This window comes from Haliotis asinina, chromosome 2 (genome assembly GCF_037392515.1).
Source record: "Haliotis asinina isolate JCU_RB_2024 chromosome 2, JCU_Hal_asi_v2, whole genome shotgun sequence".
Classification (NCBI taxonomy): domain Eukaryota; kingdom Metazoa; phylum Mollusca; class Gastropoda; order Lepetellida; family Haliotidae; genus Haliotis; species Haliotis asinina.
In genome coordinates, this window is record NC_090281.1 from 13,024,083 (window position 1) to 13,050,397 (window position 26,315).

The window sequence follows — 26,315 nt, forward strand, 5'->3', positions numbered from 1 at the left end:
GATTATTTGTAGACCGCCGCCATATAGCTGGAATATTGCTGAGTGCGGCGTAAAACTAAATTCACTCACTCACTCAATGTTCCTCCACATTATCACAGAGGTGAGCAGCATAAATGGGCCTTAGACACTGTAGCAATGTAGGGGATCATATCCGGGTCTGTTTTGACAAACTAAATATAATATGCTACTTCACATGATCCGCTCAATCGTTCCAAGCCCTCAAGAAGCATCTACGCTGACATCAAGATGAAATCACAGTTTTAAAATAATATATGTATCTTATTTGTCTAGTTTAGTTATTACTACTGTCACGGGCTCAATTTGTAATGAATCAAACATTTGGCCCATGGGCTAGAATGTTTCCTTTTACTCAAAATACACGTTTTCCCATGTTTCCGAGGTTGTAAATGGATGAAAGTATGATCATAAGTATCATGACACGAAATTCAACTCATTTTGAATAAACGCCCCACAGAACGATCCACTTAAAACAAGTGGGGGACAGGTTGTCTGATAAATATCGAGAAGTTCATTTTTCCCGTGCGCTTCACGTATGATTTGTTATAGCACACTCGATTTGGGAACAGGTACAATCCCAACGGATTAAATCAACACAATATACTGAGCAAATATGTACTTTATTTCTTTATTGCACGCAAGTATTGCAAACGCTTGGAAACAATGTCTGAACGTTCCATTAAAAGTTTACGGTTTGACTGCGTTTTTCGCCACTTAAACCCCATTTCTTTGAGATTTTTTCGAAAACTATCCTTAGAACCCTTGTAGTTCAAGTGGCACTTTGCCATATCATACATCGTATATACATGATAACATTGTATGTAGCCTGAGAATGAACTATTTGCCAGTGTTTTCCTAACTTGGACATTTTTTACTACAACTGAAATCTGTTTAACAGTATTGAGACAGGTGTAATACAGTAGCGAGACAGGTGCTAATCAGTAGCGGTGTTGATTTCATGTCACGGTTAGCATGTATTGCACGTGCATAATCGTCAAGCTACCTGTATCAGCCAAGTGTACTCGCCCAATTCGTTGTACCACCTCTCTTGTCACAAATGCGTTTAGTGAGTGAGTGAGTGAGTGAGTGAGTGAGTTAATATTTAACGTCACATCGGCAATATCTCAGCCATATCGTGACGAAAACATTTTGATACTGAAATGAAAAATGTATACATTATAAAAACCTGTCGTTTTACATTTAAAACTAGTGTGGAGAGTTAAAACAAATACCACTATTTGGACAATACAACACAAAATACGGGCTGTAGACCGCCAACAACTGAAATCAGATCACCATACTAGGGACCATGGGGGCTTACAGTACCTTTGCTACCTGCATGGACCCCAGATGGATTTACACTATCCCCTCAGCCATTGACGATTATACTGAAAGTTGGCCATTATTAAAAGCAACAAGTATACTACGATTAAACGTTTGGTCCTACTAAATTTACATAGAATGTTTTGGACTTACAAATGCGTTTAGTGCGCAGGATCACCTAATATGTGTCTAGCAGTAGAACAGTACGCCTCGGAACTCTTTTCAGTTTAGGTATTCTATAAATACTAACAAAATTCAAGATACATCTATGAAGCTGAAGTTATTTGTGAAAGCCCTGACTAAGAGAGACCGAACCAGTGACATAAAGACTATGGTTGGGCACATAAGAAAAGTGTTCTGAGAGCTTTGAGTTGTATTGAAATATGTCTTGTCAGTCCTTCTGACATTCGCCAATAACCACTTAAATATAATTTACATAGTCTGTGCTTCTTCACAACAAATAATGGTTAATTAAGAAGCCCTAACTGGTTAATTAAGGAAAGAACTCAAAATACTGTCACCTTCTGTCCAAGACGTCACATGTCGCCAGTGGTGAGCTAAAGGCCTTCTAAAACCTTCTCACAAAAGAAACACAAAGCACCAAAACTGTGTTTCCATCTACGGGAAACACGGTATGTAGTCAAAGTTTCAATTGTTGAATACATTATATCGTGGACAAAACCTTACGATTGCAAATTTTTAAGTGTACTTACCCAGTTTAGCATGTTTCCTTTTAACATTGTGGGACCCAATTTTTGTAATCCTCGTTTGCCCATCACGGTTTCTTCTACCGAGGTTGTATGAGGTGTTCTCCTATTTGTCAGACTAGGAATAATCTACAACAGGGATATGTCACTCGCTTGCTTTCTTTACCATTTGTACTAATTAAAGGTCACATGTATTCACGTAAAATACAACTTTGCAGATTCTGATACCTTTTGGCATGCACTTACCGAAACAAATCATCAAAAATGCCAATTCAACGTATAAAGTTGAAGAGTGAGTGAGTGAGTGAGTGAGTTAAAATTTAACGTCACATCGGCAATATTGCAGCCATAGCGTGACGAGAATGAGTAATTATAAAAATTGAATTGATAGCACATACATTGTAAAACCCTGTCAACGAAGGACAGTAAAACTAACTAGAATATCACAGAGTAGAAGGTAAAACTAGTGAAGAGACCTAAAACAATGTATCTATAGAGGACAGTACACGATAAAAATGAGCTATAGGTTGCCAACAACTGAAGGTAGATCACCATACTAAGGACCATGGCGACTTACAGTACATTTGCTTCCTGCATGGACCCTAGTTGGATTTACATCAACCCTTCAGCTGTTGCAATTTAGACAAATCTAGCCATAAAGTAAAAACACACTTATTCTACGATTAAAAAGATGGAAATCTTAAATTTACTTCAAATGTTTTTGGACTTATGTACCCTCTCAGGAGGACAATTATTTTACGGTACTTCAACCCCCTTTGAGGGTACAGCCACTAACGATTTGAGTTACTAATTTAATCTTCCAATTTTAAAATATTTAACTATTTACAGTTCAATTAACAAATCTAATACCTTTAAAAATGCAATAATTAAATGAGGGCTCATATTGCTAAAAAGATCCTTCATAGTTTGTGAATTAAAATACTGATCCCTTGTGATGGAATACTCAACACAGTCAAGCAAGATATGCTTGACTGTGATTCTTTCATCACAAGGGATGCAGAATGGAGGATCCTCACCTTTCAAAAGGTATTCATGAGTATATCTCGTATGGCCAATACGACATCGCCTCATAATTACCTCCTCAAATCTGGACTGACAACCCAAGTGGGTATAACCAATATAAGGTTTTATTTCATGTAATTTATTAACACCCACTTGGGTGTCCCACCTCTTCGGCATCAGATCTCGGATATATGATCTAATTGTAGCTTTGTAATCAGAGTATGGGATAAGAAGTGGAGTCGCGGATTTGTTGAGTGCTGCCTTGGCAGCAAGATCGGCCATTGTATTGCCAGAAATGCCCACATGGCTGGGTAACCAACAAAAGACGATGTCGTATTGGCCAGTTGCAAGATTATTAAATAATTCGATTATTTCTATTAAAAGTGGATGTTTACATGACAGGTTTTTAATTGCCTGGAGGCAAGAAAGAGAATCGGAATAGATAATATACTGTTTATGTCTAGGATGTCTTTCAATATATTTAAGAGCCGTTAATATAGCGTTTGCTTCTGCTGTGAAAATAGTACTATTATCTGGTAATCTGAAAGATATTGTTCTGGATCCAATGACAGTGGCACAAGCAACTGCGCAACCATCCTTGGACCCATCTGTAAATAAAGATTTGTATGTATTATACTTACTTTTTAATTGATTATATTCTTGTTTATATTGTAATTCATTTGTTTCTGATTTTTTAAACCTCGTCAGTGTTAGGTCAACTTCGGGTCTAACTAACTGCCAAGGTGGAGACGAAAGTAGACGGGAAGGAGATATATTGGCTAGCTCAATGCCGCAAGCAGACAGAAAAGGTTTCACTCTAAGTCCCAGAGGCGGAACAAGAGAAGACTTTTTATTGTATAAATCCACATAAAGAGGATTAAAACACAGTTAAATGCAGGGTTGGCCTCATTAGAATACAGTTTTGTTATATACTGTAAGGAGAGTTTTATACGTCGTTGAGTAAGAGATGGCTCATCGGCCTCGACGTAAAGACTGTCAATAGGAGAAGTTCTAAATGACCCAAGACATAGTCTTAGACCTTGATGGTGGATAGAATGAGGTTCCTTTTACAGGCTCCACCATACACGATGGAGCCGTAATCAAGTTTCGAACGGATGAGAGATCTGTATAAATGGAGTAGGGTAGTTTGGTCTCCTCCCCACTTTGAATTGGAAACAACTTTTAACAGATCAAGTGCCTTCAGGCATTTAGTTTTAAGGGATTTAATATGGGGTGGAAAAGTTAGATGTGAGTCGAAAATAAGACCCAAGAACCTGGCCTCCTTTACTACTTTGATGGGGGTGCCATTTAAAAATAGTTCTGGATCTTTATGCGGTTTATACTTTCTGCAGAAATGCAAGCAATTTGTATTTGTTATCGAAAATTTAAACCCGTTTTCAAGTGACCATTTTTTAATTCTATTTGTAATTGCCTCTCTATTGTATGCATATTTCTACCTCTACAAGAAACATTAAAATCATCCACAAATAATGATCCATCTACTGAACCACCTTAGAAATACTATTGATTTTAATACTAAATAAAGTCACAGACAAAATACTGCCTTGTGGAACACCCTGATCTTGATGAAAGTAATCTGAGAGGGTTGTTCCCACACGTACTTGAAACTGTCTGTCATTTAAAAAATTAGATATAAACTGAGGCAAGCGACCTCTCAACCCACAAGAATGTAAATCTTTCAAAATACCATGCTTCCAAGTAGTATCATATGCTTTTTCAAGATCAGAAAAGATTGATACTGCATGTTGCTTTTTAATGAAAGAATAACAAATAATTCCAAACGAACCAAGTGGTCAATTGTGCTTCGGTTTTTACGAAAACCACATTGTATATCAGTAATCAGATTGTTGGTTTCCAAAAACCAGACTAAGCGATTATTTACTATTCGCTCCATGGTTTTGCAAACGCAGCTAGTTAAGGAAATAGGTCGGTAATTTGATGGATCTGTATGATCCCTCCCAGGCTTTGGAATAGGAACAACTATGGTTTTTCGCCATGAAGAGGGAAAATGTTGTGTTGTCCAAATATGGTCAAAAATGCCAAGTAACGTTTCGAGACATGATTCAGGCAAGTGTTTTAAGAGTTGGTAATGGATATCATCAGGTCCTGTTGCAGTGTCGTGAGCCTGTGATAGCGCAGTATGAAGTTCATGTAATGAAAATACCTCATTATAATCTTCACCATTATCAGATTTAAAATTCACTGGTTTCTTCTCTTGGGGTGTTTGATAAGTCTGGAATTTTGGATGATAATTTGAGGAGGACGAATGTTTAGCCAAAGTTTCACCCAACTTGTTTGCAATATCAGATTTTTCAGTTAGTGTGTTATTATTATTTTTGAGATGCTGAATACTACTGGATTTGGAACCCTTGACTTTAATTTTTTGGATCATATTCCATTCCCTTGACATAGGAGTACGGGAATTTATTTTGGAAACGTAAGTTTTCCAAGTATGACGTTTAATGTGTTTAAACGTTCGTCGAGCTTTAGCGTAACTGATTTTTACATTATTTAAGTTATGAACAGTGGGATGAAGACGAAGATATTTCTCTGCTTTTTTCCTCTTTTTCCTAGCCTGTTTGCATTCATCATTAAACCATGGTTTACGGATGTGCGGATTTACAGAGGACTTAGGAATAGTTTCATCAGCTATATGTTTCAGTTTGTCCGAGAACATTTTAATTGGATCAGGTACATCCATGAAAAGGTCAGGTTTAAGTTCCTTAAGGCAGGTGACGTGAAATAATGGCCAATTGGCCTTTGAAAAATTCCATCTTGTTACAGGCGGATCATCGGAAGGGTTAATTGCTGTAAGTACTGTTGGAAAATGGTCACAACCACAAAGATCATTATGGACTGACCATTCAAACTCATTATAAACGTTTGAATCAGTGAGTGACAGGTCTAAGGAAGAATATGTTCCCGTTCCAGGATGTAAATATGTGTCAGAGCCATCATTGAGTATACATAAATTATTATCAGATATAAACTCTTCCAGAACTTTCCTTTTACTGTTGGTATCAGGACTTCCCCATAATGGGTTATGACCATTGAGATCACCCATTATGATACAGGGTTTTGGTAATTGGTCATACAAATCTTGGAGATCATTCTGATGGAGAATGGAAGAAGGGGAAATATACAAGGAACAAAGAGTAAGGGTTATATGTAAAGTAAGACGAACAGCAACAGCCTGAAGATTGGTTTTGAGAGGAACAGGGCTATGAATTATACCATGTCTCACCAATATGGAAGATCCACCAGTGGCTTTGTCACCAGGGGGTGAAAAAGAATGATAAGAATGGTATTTACGCAATTCGAACTTATCATTTTGTTTCAGGTACGTTTCTTGAAAACTAAATGCTGATGGTTTATAATCCTGTGCTAGTAACTGTACTTCATTAAAATTGGTCCTAAGTCCTCTGCAATTCCACTGGATTAAGGAGTTATTGTTCATTTTATAGCAGGTGGTAGTACTGGGGACCGACTTTTCCCCTTCCGAGGCGAACTGCTTCTATTTCGCGCACGGGGATGAGGAGAGACGTCCATGTCTTCTAAAAGTTGAAACTTGTTATAGATTTGAACAGGATCACGTGATCCCTTTGGTACTCGATCAGTTTTTTGTCTGTAATCCACTTTTTGACAAGGATTTTTCACAATAGGAGATATTGTTTGTGATTCAGTCTGGGAAGCTGATGTTGCATGGTGTTTATCAACAGTAGAATCTGATGCAATTAAAGTATGTTTGTCAGCTTCAACCCAGGTGATATCTGTCTGACATGCAACTGACAGAACAGACTTAGTATTGGGGCGAGCAACAACTGTTGAATATGGTACACCTGATGACTGAGGGGAGGCTACATTAACTAAACGTTTTGCCTCATGATATGTGACATTCTTTTGGATTTTGATTTTGACAATTTCATATTCACGTTTCCAGACATGGCATGACTTTGACGAAGACATATGATCTCCAAGACAATTGACACATTTTGGAGAAGACAAACAGTCAGAACCTTCATGATCATCTTTACCACATCTATAGCATGTTGCACGATTTCTGCAGGATTGGGCACCGTGACCAAACTTTTGACACTTGTAACAACGAAGTGGGTTTGGAATATACTGTTCCACTTCGATGTTACAATATCCAGCTTTTATGTACTTTGGGTGTTGGGGTTGAGAAAAAGAAATTAAGTAGGTGTTGGTATTCAAAGTTTCTCCATTTTTCTTAAACGTGAATCTTTTAACATGAGTGACTCCTTGGTGTTGCAGTTCAGTAACTATTTCCTTTTCACTCATGTGGGCAAGCCAGCGGTCTCTGTCCCTCAAGATGCCTTTGTTACTGTTCAGAGACTTGTGAGGAGAAACTGAAATTTCAGTATTTACAAGCTGTTTTGTGGCTATGAGGGTAGCTGGTTGTTTTGCTGTTTACACTCTATGAGGAGAAACCCTGATCTAATTTTTCTGACAGCTTGGACATCACCAACAAGTCCATAAATTGCTTTTGATTTGGCAAACGGATTTAGCTTGAGTGGTTCACCATCAGTCGTAGATACAACCACGAATCTACTCCACGTATCTGGATATCTGTTTGTGATATTTTCCTCATCAGAGGACAACACTCATCTAGTGCTCGTTTATGTTTTTTGGGGTTGAGCCATGGTTAATAATAGTAAGTTCACCATCCCAGCTCCCCACCCTCCACCGAGTATCACATGGACAATGCTATACACCAGTGGGTCTCAGACTGGTAGCACCAAGGATACTGAAATGGTATACTCCAGCAGAAGATTAATAGAAAATTAATCGATCTACCAGATTGGCCCATGAGCCACCGCCTTCTGGGCATAAGAATCTAGGCAAAGTTAATAAAATCACTTTTCAAATTTACAAGTGTTATATGAGTGAAAAGCCAAGACCAAAATTGAAACAATATAAAATCAAAGTTGTACAATTACATAATCCACGCACAGGGCTTGGCATGACCAGCCGATTGGTCGAACCGGGCCCATTCGACCCCCTGTCTAGGCGAAGTCAGGGCCAAAGTGGTGTATTGAGCAACAGGAACACGATTGCAGGCCCCTATTGCCCTCAACCACCAGGATCCCTTCCTCCGCCGACACGGGCCGCAACCCACGGCCAACGGGTTGGTGGACCAAATATTCCCCCGGGTCCACTACGGGGATGTCGGCGAGCTCTTGGCATTACCCAGCACCCACCACGAGGAGGTGGCTCTCCACGGGTGCCTATAAAGTTGAAGAAAACGCGATGAAAAAAAAATGCCCGGGAAATCAGAGTTCAAACGATTCACTAAATGTAAACCCAGCGCTGGGGGAAAAAGTGGTTTCAATAGCTGTGCTCCGCTGGGCTCGTAACGCATGCGCAGTGAATACGTTCGCGGAGCCTGGAACAGTATGCGTGCACGGATGAGCAGTATTCCAATCTTGGTTGTGTACACAGACAAGTAAATGGTCGACTCGTTACATAAAAAACGTGTTGATTGTGGTATGCTGCCTCTGTCACAGAGAAAGCTCAATGTTTGGTTTATTGACACCTATATGTCTACCTGTCTGTCTGCTGAAGACAATATGCACTACACAGCTTCAATCATACCACGTGCAATTTGAAAATAAATTGATTTACGACTCGAGCATCCGAGTCCTGTCTCTGCCACATTATGCAATTAGGCAGATGTGATACTTGTACCATGTTATTCATGTCAGTAGGTTGCAAACAAACTACATCCATTTTACTGTGACCCTTTAGGAGCTCTGCCACTTTGTTGTTTTGAAGCATCATGCTTTGGCTTCGGTTTACTTTTCACCGTTTGTTGACTATCAGCTGTCGATTGAGACTTTGAGTGTGACTGAGATGATGATTTGTGATCAGATTAAGACTTTGAAATACTAGGAAGTGATTCCTCAGTCTGTGATGATATAGCTGGGTGCAAAAGCTGTGGAGAATCGCAATTTACCCACGTCAAGGTAGTTTGGCAGCCTGTGGTTGATGTTGTTTTAGAGTTAGCCCCCGATGATGTTTTTGCTACTGTAGCATAACTTTCTGGAAGATCAGATCTCTTTACCAGTTTTTTGGCCTCAGAAAAAGAGATATTTTGAGTGAATTTTATTTTATTGATCTCCATTTGCTCTTTCCAGATTGGACACTGTTTAGAAAATGAAGAATGGTCGCCTGAGCAATTGGTGCATTTTTTTATAATCACAGTCACTGTGGTGAGAAGACACACACAACAGACAATGTGCAGGTATTTACACCGTGTCCATATTTCTGGCATTTTAAACACCTGAGCGGGTTGGGGATGTAGGTATCAACTGGAATGTTACAGTAACCTGCCTTCACTGATTTCGGAGCATTTGGACATGAAAAAGTAAACAGATATGTATTTGTTTTGATGGTTTCGTTGTTTCTGCGAGTTGAAAAGCTCTTGACATAGAGCACACCTTGATCCTTCATTTCAGATCCTATATCAAGTTCCGACATATCATCAAACAATCGATCCCGATCTCTAACGATACCTTTGGCTTGTGTTCAAGGTTTTATGCGGTGAGACCGTGACCGGAATGCCCACGAAAGATTTAATGTTCATCAGGTTGATTGATTGTTGTCTTTTTCCGCATTCCATTAACAGCGCACCCGAACGTAAGGGTCTAATGTTCGTAACGTCCCCTGCAATACCTTGAATACCCTTAGATACTGCGAAAGGGTTCAGCTTTAATGGTGTCTTGCCTGGAGTCTCAATAACAAGAAAACGTGGCCAATACTCAATCGATATAGACGGTCTGTGGTCAGTATCAACAGGATCAATTTCAAGTGGACGTTTTTTTTGTTTTTTGGGTTTTTTTTGTTGTTTTGTTGTTTTGTTGTTCTTTTTTTTTGTTTTTTTTTTTTTGGGGGGGGGGAGATGTCATAAGCCATGGTTAGTTGGTTCATCATCCGAGCTCTCCACCCACCACGGAGTATCACAAGGACAACGCTAAAGCAAGCGGGCCTCCAACTTGCAGTACCAAGGTTACCCGGTTATAAATAATTGGTCTACCAGATTGGCCCATGAGCCATCGCCTTCTGGCATAAGACTCTAGGCAAAGTTCATATGATCATAATTTGGATAATTCACAATCGAAAAAGTTACAGATCAACAGTAGTGCCAAGACCAAAATTCACAACAATTCATCATATTTTCAAAATGTCCAAGTAAAAAGGTTCATATGAAATCTATGCACAGAGCTTGGCATGACCAGCCGATTGGTTGAGTCGGGCCAATTCAACCACCCGTCTAGGTGAAGTAAGGGCCGAAGGTGTGTGTTGGGCAAATGGAACGCAGTTAAAAGCCCAACTGCCCTCAACCACCAGGATCCCATCCTCCACCGACACATAAAAGGCGACTCAGCTTGTCGTAAGAGGCGACTATCGGGATCGGGTGGTCAGGCTCGCTGACTTGGTTGACTCGTGTCATCGGTTCCCAATTGCGCAGATCGATGCTCGTGTTGTTGATCACTGGATTGTCTGGTCCAGACTCGATTATTTACAGACCGCCGCCATATAGCTGTAATATTGCTGGGTGCGGCGTAAAACTAAACTCACTCACTCACTCACTCCTCCACCGACACGGGACGCAACCCGCGGCAAACAGGTTGCCCAATTTAGTCGCCTCTTACGACAAGCAATAGGGTGCTTTGGACACATTCTGTCCCGGGTCCACACGGGAGAAGAGCACTTAGCGTTACCCAGCACCCACCACGAGGAGGTGGCTCTTCATGGGTGCCTTTTACGTAAGAAAATTTTCAGAGTTCGCTACCAGTGGCAAAGTTGTTGTTTCAGTTTACGAATTCAAATTGTTTTTATTATCAAAGATGTTAAACCAGGGTAGCTAACATGGCTACCAAAATTTACGTATGATTTTTGCTATGACAGCTAGGCCAACCCGCAAAACCATCTGACCCGAGAAGGTCCCGGGGTAGAATAGGCCTTCAGCAACCCGTGCTTGCCATAAAAGGCGAGTATGCTTGTCGTATGAGGCGACTAACGGGATCGGGTGGTCAGGCTCGCTGACTTGGTTGACACATGTCATCGGGTTCCCGGGGTAGAATAGGCCTTCAGCAACCCGTGCTTGCCATAAAAGGCGAGTATGCTTGTCGTAAGAGGCGACTAACGGGATCGGGTGGTCAGGCTCGCTGACTTGGCTGACACATGTCATCGGTTCCCAACTGCGCAGAATCGGTGCTCATGTTGTTGGTCACTGGATTGTCTGGTCCAGACTCGATTATTTACGGACCGCCGCCATATAGCTGGTATATTACTGGATGCGACGTAAAACTAAACTCACTCACTCAAAACTATTTAAATATAAAGCTTTGCCATCTTTCAAATTCCTTGCTACGTGCCTGTAGACATCATATTTTCACATGACATGTTTACATATCGATGTAAAATACACAGAAATAGGATCAAATTGGAACAGTCACTATACCATCCAGGCAGCAGAAAAAATACACTGCTGGGATATTTTGTTGCAACCAGACAAGGAATACCATGGTTGTTTTTAAATAATGGCATATGATCGGCAACCGGCCTCCTAACTGTTTAGGGTGAAGAAATTCTGCTAATGAGGACAGGAGCCCAGTCCCTTTGTCCGTCATGGTCGAGGGAGCGGGTGTTGACCAGTTTTGCAGCTTGGTTTCGTAATTAGACCGTTGGCGAGAAACATTCACTTCGCATCAGTGCCCCTTTAAACCATGGTTTTAGTACATGGGGAGTCGAAGATGACTTTGGTACACACTCATCAGCTATTCATTTAAAACGTCAGCAAAAGAATGGAATCAATCTAGCACTTTCATTGATTATTTTTATTAGAGATAAATATTAAGGGTCACTCAACTTCTCTAGTCGATACTCTTGTATTGTATTACCACTACATTTGTACTGCGATACCTTTGTATTGATTTGCATTGATTTGTAGTTTTTTATACAATGCAATTGTTAATAAAATCACATTCCTTTGTTGTTAAAACATTTCAACCCTAGATCTCTCACGGGCTGTTTTCAAGTTCACTTTTAGTTTGAACCTTTGAATGGAGACATAACACTATCTAAACATTACTATGTCAAACAGATTATTCATCTGTGTACCTCAAGACCTTATCCGCATTTGCAGTGCAATCGTACGCGATAGTAGCTCTTTTGCTTGATGTTATAATTACCCTGAAATCTGTTGTTGAAAGTCTTAAGCCGACTATGGCAATCGGAATCAGGTATTCGCAGACAGAATATGTAACTCGAAAATAGGAATACCAATAAATAATTCTTGTGAAATTTAAGCTGCAAAGAATACGTTATGTTTCTGGCCGATATCAGTGGCATGTTACCAAACAAGCATCTTACGTTTCAATCAAAGCTATCAGAAATCCTTTACCCATGTATTAATGAGTCTCAACATAGAAAACAATAACATAGCTGCAAGTGGGGAGGGACGCACTTGATGGAACAGACTTCATGACAATCTTAGATAATCCTTTTAAACTATAACAGATATCGATAGCATAAACACGTGACATTTACATTTAAGTGTATGGGAACAGTCTGGTAAAGGCCTGATTAGATGTGTCAAACCGATTTTACATAGAAATAGCCAAGTAAAACAGAACCGAGGACTCGACATTTTACATAAACATTTCACCAGCTAAATAGTTATCAAACTATCAGAGCACTGAAGACATTTCCCGCATCAGTCATAATTTTATGTACAAGGGTGCAAACGATCAAAGTATATTATTTGCCAGAAGTATTTTTGCACTGAGAACAAGTAAAGGCAATATCTCTCACTATCCGCTCTTTCTTTGCACTTGTGTTGTTAAATGTGGAAACATACATGTATTGTGTGGGACGGAAGGGTAGCGTTGTAGTTGAAGCGTTTGGCTATCTCGAGGAAATCACTGAACTGATTCCCAACACACAGGAAGATATAAATGTCTGTTTTGAAGTCATGAAAGTGACCTAAAGAGCATATTCGTCTCTCCCTCCAACCCTTACTCACTCGAGCCATATTCTTTTCAGTATTTCGTCAGCGAATCCCGATCCTTTAAAGTCAAGATAGTTATGGTGGATGTGTCGGTTCAATAATTCACTAAAATGTCAACTTTTATATTATATAGGACAATGATGTTAATGTTGCGGGGAACAATACGATCAACGGTTCAAGTCAGCGATTAACTTTCGTCCAAAGATTTAATGCGTCATAAATGCATAACGTATTTTAGACACGATATTTCTGGAATACTGTAATGTATTCACTATACTACTGAACGTTATATACGTCACAGAGCAAGCTTAGTCTCCAAATCAAGCCAACCTTGCCAACCAACACATATATTCTTATACAAGTCCTGAAAACAACTAGGATTTAAACTCGAAATAGTTATTTTTCAATTTTTTCTACTCCTTTCCTCGCCCTTACCTGTTGTGTCATATCTTGGACTGACAGATACAGGTTCTTGTCAGATACAAGCAAACGTTCACTATTCCGTTTCTTTGAATTCAGCTGACACTCCCTTGTGGATGATGACCAGCTGATCGAGAGACATCTTGACGAGTAAACACAGAGTTGGCGACACTGCTGTACCGTAGTTCTACGAAATGTGTGGAACACAGATCCGGGCAAAACTACATCCGCTGTTGCACCAAAACTTCTCTGTGATGCCGCACATAAAGAGAAGTGTAGAAGGAGGACAGGTAGAAAAACGGCATTGCATCCATTTGTTCCCGTGTACTTGGAAGTTAACATGGCAGACCCAGCTCGTCTTCTGAACTAAGCACTAATAATGCAGAAGTACTCTAACAAGTCACTTCTAGAATCGATACAGCAGAGCATCCAAGAGTTCCGACAGTATCTGTCTCATTCAGTATCTTGTTAGCTTTCAAAATCTATCATAATTCTTATGTGCATGTTTCTCGGGAATGCCAAGATTTGTGATACCTGCCTCTTACATCGTTATTCATCTCACAAAACGACCAATTCGTGCATTTATTGCTTCAATGTGTCGTTGGCTTTTTGGCACTGTTACATTCTAGAATGACTACCGCAGAATGTCAGACAATTACGGTTCAATGTCCTTTATACGTCACGGGATACGTACGCCCAAAACAGTCAAAGTCCATTTAAACTTAACAGGGGCACCCGTGAAAAGCCACCTCCTCGTGGTGGGTGCTGGGTAACGCTAAGTGGGGGCATATTTGGTTCACCAACCCGTTCCCCGTTGCTTGCGGCCCTGTGTCGGTGAAGGACATGAGTTTTGGGGTTGAGGGCACTGGTAGCCTGTAACCGCGTTCATTTGCTCAACACACCCCTTCGACCCTTACTTCACCTAGACGGGAGGTTGAATTGGCCCGGTTCAACCAATCGGCTGGTCATGCCAAGCCCTGAGTATGTATATTCTGATGCATAAATTTCCGAAAGTTTATCAGATGTCTTGGCTAAACCATTATATATTTGAGTTTCGAATGAGTCACTTCAATTTTGTAATTTGCTTAGAGTCTTATGCCGGGAAGGCGGTGGCTCATGGGCCAGTCTGGTAGATGGACCTTGAAACCCCCTTAAAAGAGAAACTGGCACCCATGAAGAGTCACCTCCTCGTGGTGGGTGCTGGGTAACGCTAAGTGCTCTTCTCCCGTGTGGACCCGAGACAGAATGTGTCCACAGCACCCTTTTGCTTGTCGTAAGAGGCGACTAAATTGGGCAACCTGTTTGCCGTGGGTTGCGTCCCGTGTCGGTGGAGGACGGGATCCTGGTGGTTGAGGGCAATTGGGCTTTTAACTGCGTTCCATTTGCCCAACACACACCTTCGGCCCTTACTTCACCTAGACGGGTGGTTGAATTGGCCCGACTCAACCAATCGGCTAGTCATGCCAAGCCCTGTGCATGAACTATATATATACACCTGGAAATTAATCAAGCAACACCCCAATTTTTTCTATTGGAGCAACTTTGAAGTGTTCTGACAATCAAAATATGCCGGGTTGATATAGTTTGACACTTTTTTATTCAACAGACGATCTCTGACAAACAACTTAAAGGGAAAAAGTATCAAGACTTTGCTTTATTGCAACGAAATCCAAATTCTTAAAACTGTCTTAAATTCATGAAAAAATGGACACAATTTACTATTCATCCACAGACGTTGTTGTCAGGTGTATTAACACAAATGTCACATGGAAAGAAAGAACAGTCATCTGAGAGTCTGCACACCGACTTTCATCAATATCTAGTGTGTCCTCCCTGCGCACGCACCACCGATTCCAGACGCCTCCTCATTCCTTGGATGAGTCTCCGGATCTGATTCTGGGGGATCCTGTTCCACTCCTCATGCAGGGCAGCCGTCAATTCGTTGAGATTATGGACTGGTGGGTCTCTCTGCCTCACACGACGGCCAATAAAGTCCCACAAATGTTCAATGGGGTTGAGGTCAGGGCTCATGGCAGGCCATGGAATTCTGTCAATTGCATTTTGCCGCAAAAAATCATTTACAGCATGCGCCCTGTGAGGTCTAGCATTGTCGTCCATAAATATGGGTCTCGTTGCCAGAGGATGGTTCTCAAAATGAGGTACCACAGCCCTGTCAAGAACCTCCTGTTGGTAACGAACACCGTTAAGGTTGCCACGGATGGTAATGATATCCAACTTGCAGTTCATGGAAATGCACCCCCATACCATAACGGAACCTCCCCCAAAGGCCACAGTCTCCTGGATGTTCCGTGGAGCCATTGCTGTGTTCCTCTGCCTCCAGACCCGAGTACGACCGTCCACCATGTGCAGCAAGAACCGGCTCTCATCTGAGAAATGGACCTTCCTCCAAGAGGCAATGTTCCAGTGCAAACGGTCATTACACCAGGCCAGTCGGGCTGCCTTATGGGCTGGAGACAGTCTGGGTCGCTTGATTGGCCTCCTTGCCCGGTATCCTGCAGCTTTCAGACGATTCCGAACAGTCCTGTTCGAGATGGGTCTCCCTGGAAGCCACTCCTGTCTCAACCGAGAGCTCGAGTCGAAGGACCTGCGCCGTACAAGTCTCAGTAAAGCTCTGTCCTCCCGGACTGTGGTCTTCCTGGGTCTTCCTGGTCTAGGCAGGTCTTTAACTTCATTAGTGGCCCGGTATTTTTTCAAAAGTTTTGAAATTATGGAATGATGTCGTCCGATTTGAGTCCCGATTTGTCTTAGAGACATACCAGCATTCCTCATGCCGATTATTTGCCAACGAGTGGCCTCTGATAATTTCCTACGTGCCATGACATTGAAATGAATGAAAAACCGAATGCAATCGACAACCTGCGCTTGTAAACACCCCAGGGAAAAAGTGCATTTTTCGAAAGTTGAGGTTAAAGCAATGCACGTGCGCTGTGCAAGCTTCACGCGCGTCATATCAACCCATGAAAAGCTCATGCTGTATGTCAATACATCAAAATTGAATAATCAATCATCAAAATTACTTCGTTAAACTTTGTTAAGTTTTTATGTGTCTTTGAATTTGGTGTTGCTTAATTAATTTCCATATGTATATATGTCATTGCACTATTTTGATTTGGATATTTAATTTCGGTCTTGGCCAAATTAATCATCGACTTTCCTGGTTTTGAAATGTATCTTTATGTTCTGAATTTTGCCTAGAGTCTTATGCCCAGAAGGCGTTGGCTCATGGGCCAATCTGGTGGATTAATTATTTATAATTCTTCTACTGGAGTATATCATCCGGGTATCCTTGGTGCTGTAAGCTGGAGGCCCGCTTGCTTTAGCATTGTCCGTGTGATACTCCGTGGTGGGCACCACTTCGGCCCTTACTTCACCTAGACGGGTGGTTGAATTGGCCCGATTCAACCAATCGGCTGGTCATGCCAAGCCCTGTGCATGAACTATATATATATATATAAATATTATATATATGTCATTGCACAATTTTGATTTGGATATTTAATTTTGGTCTTGGCCAAATTAATCATCGACTTTCCTGGTTTTGAAATGTATCTTTATGTTCTGAATTTTGCCTAGAGTCTTATGCCCAGAAGGCGTTGGCTCATGGGCCAATCCGGTGGATTAATTATTTATAATTCTTCTACTGGAGTATATCATCCGGGTATCCTTGGTGCTGTAAGCTGGAGGCCCGCTTGCTCTAGCATTGTCCTTGTGATACTCCGTGGTGGGTGGGGAGCTCGGATGATGAACCATATTATACTAACTATGGCGTATGAAACCCCAACAAAAAAAACCAAACGTCCACTTGATATTGACCCTGTTGATGTTGACCATAGACCGGCTGTATCGATTGAGTATTGGCCGCGTTTCGTTGTCATTGAGACTCCTGACAAGACACCTTTAAAGTTGAACCCCTTTGCAGTATCGAAGGGTATTCAAGGTATTGCTGGGGATGTGAAAAATATAAGACGTTTACGTTCGGGCGCTTTGCTAGTTGAGTGCGGGAAAAAGCAGCAAGCAACCAACTTGATGAACATGACATCTTTCGTGGGTATGCCGGTCACGGTCTCTGCTCACAAGACCTTAAACACTAGTAAAGGTATCATCAGAGATCGAGATCGATTGTTTGCTGATATGCCCGAAATTGACATAGGATCGGAAATGAAAGATCAAGGTGTGCTGTATGTCAAGCGCTTTTCTACTCGAAGAAACAATGAAACGTTCCAAACAAATACATATCTGTTCACTTTCTCATGCCCAAATACTCCCAAATCAGTGAAGGCAGGCTATTGTAACATACAAGTTGACACCTACATCCCCAACCCGCTCAGGTGTTTTAAATGCCAGAAATATGGACACGGTGTAAATACATGCACATTGTCTGTTGTGTGTGCTCACTGTGGTGAGAAGACACACACAACGGAAGATTGTGACAGGGATTATAAAAAATGCACCAATTGCTCAGGCGACCATTCTTCATTTTCTAAACAGTGTCGAATTTGGAAAGAGCAAATGGAGATCAATAAAATAAAATTTACACAATATATCCCCTTTTCTGAGGCCAAAAAACTGGTAAAGAGATCTGAACTTACAGTAAGTTATGCTGCAGTAGCAAAAACGTCATCGGGGTCTAGTTCTGAAACAACATCAACCACAGGCTGTCAAACTACCTTGACTTGGGTCAATTGCGACTCTCCACAGCATTTGTGCACTGCTATATCATCACAGACTGAGGAATCACTTCCTAATACCTCAAAGTCTTCTTCTGATCACAAATCACATCTCAGTCACACTCAAAGTCTCAGTCGACAGCTGATAGTCAACAAACGGTGAAAAGTAAACCGAAGCCAAAGTCTGATGCTTCTAAACAGAAAGTGGCAGAGCTCCTAAAGGGTCACAGAACAAAATTCAATTGTTCAATAAATACGGGTCTCTTGAAGACATGGACATTTCTGAAAACGTCCATTCTAGGGCACATAGCTTGTCGCCCTCTAAAAGAGTGCGGGGTAGATCCCCAATAAATCCCCCCAAAAGATAGTTTATTCCAATAATATTGTACAGTGGAACTGCAGAGGATTGAGGACTAATTTACATGATTTACAGCTATTAGTCCACGATTTTACACCTTCAGCGATATGTCTCCAAGAGGCATATTTAAAACAAACAGATACATTTGACCTTCATCATTTTAATGCATATCATTGTTTTGCACCTCCGGGTGATAGGGCCACTGGTGGCTCATCCATTCTAATGAGACAAAACGTTATACAAAGCCCTGTTTCGCTTAATACTAATATGCAGGCTGTTGCTGTGAGAATTACTTTACATGTAGCGTTTACGCTATGCTCTCTTTATATTTCGCCGTCTTTGACGTTTGCCAAAACTGATCTTCAAGCCCTGTATGACCAACTCCCGAAGCCCTGTATTATAATGGGAGATTCAAATGGCCACAACCCATTCTGGGGTAGTGTAACTACAAGCACTAAAGGTAAATTGTTGTATCTATAATGATGGTTCCAGCACATATTTGCAACCTGGTACAGGGACTTATTCTGCTCTCGACTTGTCATTGACAAATTCAGAACTACGATGACCTCTGTGGAAGTGACCATTTTCCTACTATATTAAAAGCTGTAACGCCATCTGATGTTCCTCCATCATCAAGGCGGAATTTTAAAACGGCTAACTGGGCTTTATATGAAACACTGTGTGCTGAAAAGCTTAAACCTGAACGTTTTATTGACGTTCCTGATGCTATTAAATGTTTGAGTGTATACTACATTCCTCTGCAGTTCCACATATTCGAAAACCATGGTTCAACAATGAATGCAAACAAGCTAGGAAGGCAAGGAAAAAAGCAGAACATTATTTCCGTCGCCATCCTATGGTGCATAATTTAAATAAATTTAAAATTTTAAATGCTAAAGCGCGGCGTACTTTTAAACAGAACAAACGCCAATCTTGGCAAAATTATGTATCCATAGGTATGGAACATGGTCCAGAAAATTAAAGGTAAAGGTACTAAATCTACTGTCCATCATCTTAAACATGGAGATCAGTTACTTACGGATAAATCAGATATCGTAAAAATAAACTGGGCGAAACCCTCTCTAAGCGCTCTTCCTCTTCTAACTATGTACCTAAATTCCAGCAGTATCAAAAACAACAAGAAAAGAAAACTATTAATTTTTAACTCAGATAATGGGGAAGATTATAATGAAATGTTGTCTGTTCATGAACTCCATACTGCTCTTGACCAAGCTCATGACACTGCTATAGGAGCTGATAACATACATTATCAACTCCTGAAGCACTTACCAGAATCCTGTTTAGAGACGCTCTTATCAATATTTGATGATATTTGGACATCCGGGAAATTTCCTTCTTCATGGCGTGATGCTATAGTGGTACCAATACCTAAACCTGGACGTGATCATACGGATCCACCCAATTATCGTCCGATTTCATTAACTAGCTGTGTTTGCAAGACATGGAACGCATGATAAATAATCGACTTGTTTGGTACTTGGAAACAAATAACCTTATCACAGATATACAATGTGGTCGTGGGAAAAATATGCATACTATTGAACGACAATTGCAGTTGTGTTTATACAAAATAAATAAATGGTGTCTTCAAAACGGCTTTAAATTTTCTAAATCGAAAATTAATTGCATACATTTTTGCATTTTTGTCGTAAGTACAAACCACATAAAGACCCTGAACTATCTCTAGATGGCACTCCCATTAAAGTTGTCAAGGAAGCCAAGTTCTTGGGACTTATTTTCGATTCACATTTGACCTTTTTCCCCTATATTAAATCCCTTAAAGCCAAATGCTTGAAGGCACTCGGTTTATTAAAGGTTGTTTCTAATTCAAGGTTTGGAGGGGATCAGACTACCCTCCTTCACTTATATAGATCACTCATCCGCTCAAAACTTGATTATGGCTCCATCGTATATGGCCGAGCCTGCAAAAGCAACCTTAAACTATTAGATTCTGTCCATGACCAAGGTCTAAGACTTTGTCTTGGGTCCTTCAGAACTTCATCTATAGACAGTCTCTACGTTGAGGCCGATGAACCATCTCTTACACAACGTCGTATTAGATTATCCTTACATTACTAAATTACATGCTAATGAATCTAACCCTGCATATAACTGTGTTTTCAATCCCCTTTATGGGGATTTGTACGACAAGAAGTCTTCTCTTGTTCCACCTCTAGGGCACCGAATTAAACCCTTTCTTTCTTCGGCCGGCATTGAGCTGGAAAACATAGCTCCCTCCCGTCTTCTTTCTTCTCCTCCTTGGCAATTGGTTAGGCCACAAGTTGACCTAACATTAACTACATTTAAAAAATCAGAAACGAATGAATTACAATATAAACCCGAATATAATCAACTGAAACATAAATATAGCAATTATAAATCCTTATTTACAGATGGGTCCAAGGACGATGGCGCAGTTGCTTGTGCCACTGTCACTGGATCCAGAACAATATCTTTTAGATTACCAGATAATATTTCTATTTTCACAGCTGAAGCTAACGCCATATTAACAGCTCTTAAATATATTCAAAGACACCCTAAATGTAAACAATATATAATCTATTCAGACTCTCTTTCTTGCCTTCAGGCTATTAAAAATTATCATGTAAACATCCACTTTTAATTGACATTATTGAATTGTATAATAATCTTGCTACTGGCCAATACGACATCGTCTTCTGTTGGTTACCAAGCCATGTAGGCATTTCAGGTAACAAACTGGCCGATCTTGCTGCCAAGGCAGCACTCAACAAATCTGTGACACCATTTCTTATCCCATACTCTGATTATAAAGCTAACATTAGATCTTTTTTCCGTGATCTGATGCAGAAGACGTGGGACACCCAGGTAGGCATCAATAAATTACATGAAATAAAACCTTACATTGGTTATTCCTACTTGGGTTGTAAGTCCAGATTTGAAGAGGTAATCATGCGGCGATGTCGTATTGGCCATACTAGATATACTCATTCATACCTATTGAAAGGTGAGGATCCTCCGTTTTGCATCCCTTGTGATGAGAGAACCACGGTCAAGCATATCCTGCTTGACTGTGTTGAATTCTCCATCACAAGGGATAAATATTTCAATGTCAAAACAATTAAGGACCTTTTTAACATCGTAAGTTCTCATTTAATTCTTGGATTTTTAAAAGAAATTGATTTCATCATTGAATTCTGATTATTATGTTCTGTAGATAGCTGCATTTTAATTCATGGTAGTTTAGATTAGTAACTTGAACTGTTAGTGGCTGTACCCTTGAAGGGGGTTGAAGTACCGTAAAATTATTGTCCTCCTGAGAGGGTACGTAAGTCCCAAAACATTTCATGTACGTTTAGACTTCCACTGTTTTTAATCGTAGTATATGTGTGTTTTTAATTTTTGGCTAGATGTGACTAAATTGCTAACAGCTGAGGGGATGATGTAAATCCAATTAGGGTCCATGCAGGTAGCAAAAGTAATGTAAGTCCCCATGGCCCCTAGTATGGTGATCTACCTTCAGTTGTTGGCAATCGATAGCCTAATTTTGTGTTGTATTGTTTGAACAGTGATATTAGTTTTAACTTTCCACACTAGTTGTAATCCCAAATGTGATATTCTAGTTGTTTTACTGTCCCTCGATGACAGGTTTTTATAGTATCCATACATTCCATTTCAGTATTTAACGTTCTCGTGACAATATGGCTGAGATATTGCCGATGTGACGTCAAATATTAACTCACTCACTAAAAAAGAAACTTGACAATGATCAAAGTACAACTGAAAGTTGTAGGCCATTAAAACAAATAGACTACTGGCCACGATTTTGGTTATTGAATCTCCGGACAAACAACCAATCAAACTGAACCCGTTTATTATTTCTAAAGTAGTTTATGGTATAGCTGGGGATGTAAAAATATCAAAAGACTGAGATCTGGATCGTTGCTCATAGAATGCAGCAAACGACAACAGATAGTTTAGCTGGATCTCCTGTTACAGTGTCTATCCATCGGACCCTCAATTCAAGTAAAGGTATTGTTAGGGATAGTGATCATCTTTTGGAGGAGATGGCAGAACTTGACAATGCTGGTCATAAGAGGCGACCGAGTTGGGCAACCTGTTTGCCGTGGGTTGCATCCCGTGTCGGTGGAGGACGGGATCCTGGTGGTTGAGGGCTATGTGCCTTTTACTGCGTTCCATTTGCCCAACACACCACTGCAGCCCTTACTTCGCCTATACGGGTGGTTGAACTGGCCCGGTTCAACCAATCGGCTAGTCACGTCAAGCCCTGTGCATAGTTTTATATGATTGCGCAACCTTTTTACTTGGACATTTTGAAAATATGATCTTGGCACCCTTATTCATAGAAAAAGATTTCACTTCGTGATACGTTTTTCATAAACTTTGCCTAGAGTCTTATGCCGAGAAGGCGATGTCTCATGGGCCAATCTGGTGGAATTATTAATCTTTCAATTCTGCTGCTGGAGTATATCATCCGGGTATCCTTGGTGCTGAACACAACTTTACTGGTTTGAAGTCAACTCGGCTTATGTTTGAAGATCATATCGGTTCGTACATAAAGTTGTTTCTCCTGTTGTACGTAGATGATACTGTAATACTTGCAGAATCAAGTTATGATCTTCAGCATGCATTAAATATTTTCTCAGAATACTGAAAAACATGGAAACTGAATGTTAATATATCAAAAACTAAGGCTGTAATATTTTCCAAAGGAAGTTGTAAAAAATGTCCCCTCTTCAAACTTGATGATGAAAATATTGAGGATGTAAAAGAATACATTTATCTTGGTATGTTGTTTAACAATAATGGACGTTTTTGTAAAGGTATTAAACGACTTCATGCTCAAGCCTCCAGAGCCATGTATGCAGTATTGCGAAAAATAAGAATGTTAGATATGCCACTAGACTGCCAGTTAAAACTGACCAAATTGTACAACCCATATTACTGTATGCCTCAGGAGTATGGAGATACGAAAATACACAGATCATAGAACGTCTCCATCTAAAGTGTTGTACATACATTCTTAAGGTTAAAATGACAACTTCAGATTACATGGTATACGGCAAGCTGGGCCGATACCCGTTAGATATCTCTATAAAGATCCGAATGCTTTCTCATTGGTGTAAAATGCTATTACTCCCACACAAACTATCATCCAAAATATACTCTCTCATGTATACCCTGAAGTCAGCCTGTCCTAATTATACGTTAAGCTTACTTTCAGCAATAGAAAAAAACCTTACGGGAAACTGGCTTTTACCACGTATGGATGTCACAGTCTATTCTTTCTCCAAATGTTTTAAAAACTAATGTTAAACGGGTTCTCATTGATCACTTTTATCAGACATGGAATGCAACAGCAAATGCTTCCTTAAAAGGCAAATATTACATTCTTTATAAAGAAGTACCTAATCTAAATCCCAATCTTCTGGAACTGCCTCCAAATCTTAGAATATGGTATACACGCTTTGGAACAGCTAACCACAGATTACCTATAGAAACTGGAAGATGGACTACAATCGTTGTTTCTGATAGGAAATGCACACTGTGTAATGCTGCAGTGGGCGATGAATACCACTTCCTTTTAATATGCTCAGGTCTAGCAACGCTAAGAAATAAATATCTGCCTAGTACTTTTGTAATAATCCTTCGTTAGATAAATTCATCTCAATAATGAAATCATATTATAAACCACTCACTTTGAAATTAGCTAAATATATCAAGGAAGGTTTATGTCTGTACAAATGAGACTACCATGTGCAAAATTGTAATTTTCTTTTCATTGTTGACTTGCACAAACCATACTGTACATATTGTAAATCATCTGTATGTTCTCTGTGTCACCTCGTGTGATTTATGAGAATAAACTTCTTCTTCTTCTTCTTCTGTACGCCAGAGACCCGCTTGCTTTAGCATCTTCCTTGTGGTGGGAGGGAAGCTCGGATGACGACCCAATATACAAATAATCATGGATTACCACACCCCTAACAAAAAAAACAAACAAACGTCAACTGGAAAATGATGATCAGGACGGACCATCTATACAAATTGAACACTGGCCACGTTTTTTGGTTATCGAGGCCCTTGACAAGACTCCTTTACAATTAAATCCCCTTGCAATTTCAAAAGGTATCTCTGGCATTGCAGGTGAGGTGAAGGATATCAAACGCTTGCGATCAGGGTCGCTGCTGATTGAATGTAGCAGAAAACAAGCCACCAACCTGTTATCAACTGATAAGTTTGTCGGAGTCCAGGTTTTAGTTTCTGCTCACAGAACACTGAATACAAGCAAAGGTACAGTTCGAGACCGTGAGCGTTTTCTAGCAGACATGACTGAGCTCGATATAGTGTCCCAGATGGAGATCAAGGAGTATCTTCCGTCAAACGTTTCACAACACGGAAAAATAATGAGACTGTCCAAACCAATACATATCTGTTTTCATTTTCAGCTGCAATTCCTCCAAAGTCAATCAAAGCAGGTTACTGCAATCTCAATGTTGACTTATATATTCCAAATCCTCTTCGCTGCTTTAAGTATCAAAAGTACGGACATGGTGTTAATACTTGCACATTGTCTGTTACATGTGCTCACTGTGCTGAGAATACACATGTAACCGAAGATTGTGACAGTATTCACAAAAACATGTGCAAACTGTTCAGGAAATCATTCATCCTTCTCCAAAGAATGTCCCATTTGGAAAAAGCAAATGGAAATTAACAAAATCAAATTTTCCAGGAACGTCAGTTTTTGCTGAAGCAAGAAAGGTTGTACAATCTACTGAGCACGCTGAAACGTAGGCCCCTGTCACAAAAAACACCTGAAACCTTATCAAAAGGAACAACTACGACAGTACCAACTTCGTCAAGCTCATGTCGGACTGACTTGACATGGGGGAATTCAGATATTCCTCAGTATATCTCTCCTGATGTTTCACAGTCTATCTCAGAACAGTCTACTCAGACAGATACAGCTCAGTCTACGGAAAAGATCGTATCTCCTTTGACTACAACTCCTGCACAGTCTGATAGAAGCAATAAACAAACTGTAAAATCGAAATTCAAGACAAGGCCAGAAACTTCGAAATCAAATCGAGCACCAAAGGGGTCAGATAATAAAATCAATTTTTTAAACAAGTTTGGATCACTTGAGGAAATGGATCACATCTATCCCATTGCACATAGCTTGTCGCTCTCAAAGAAAGTGCGGGGTAGATCCCCAATCAACCTATCCAAACGATAATGTCTTCCAGAAATATAGTACAGTGGAACTGTGGAGGATTGAACACTAATTATAATGAGTTACATCTATTAATCCAAGATCTGACAACATCATTGCTCTCTCTGCAGGAAACTCATCTGAAACTGACAGATAATGTTAATTTACGTCAGTACGATGCATGTCATTATTTCTCACCTTTGGCCACTGGTAGGTCCTCAATCCTTGTTAAGCAGAATGTTATCCACAGCCATGTACCACTTACAACTAATCTCCAAGCAGCTGCAGTGAGACTCACACTTCACATTCCGCCTTCTTCAACACTTCACCTGACTGATCTCCAAGGTCTCTATGATTAACTTCCGAAACCATGCATTATAATGGGTGATCTTAATGGTCACAATCCACTCTAGGGTGGTACAAATACTAACACTAAAGGTAAAATACGGGAATTGTTTATCTCAAATAATGGGCTGTGCTAATG

At 40.3% G+C, this 26,315-nt stretch overlaps 1 protein-coding gene and 1 pseudogene across 1 annotated transcript in view; one reads left to right on the forward strand and one right to left on the reverse strand.

Annotated features, from left to right (window-relative positions):
* LOC137271572 (hepatitis A virus cellular receptor 1-like) overlaps nucleotides 1-13,890 on the reverse strand; it is a 28,891-nt gene extending 15,001 nt beyond the window's left edge. Inside the window, exon 1 of the mRNA XM_067804018.1 lies at nucleotides 13,564-13,890. Coding sequence (XP_067660119.1) covers nucleotides 13,564-13,890 — 327 coding nt within the window. The remainder of the gene's footprint in view (nucleotides 1-13,563) is intronic.
* Nucleotides 13,891-17,331: 3,441 nt separating this feature from the next.
* On the forward strand, nucleotides 17,332-25,641 carry LOC137271573 (uncharacterized; annotated as a pseudogene).
* Nucleotides 25,642-26,315: the final 674 nt, after the last annotated feature.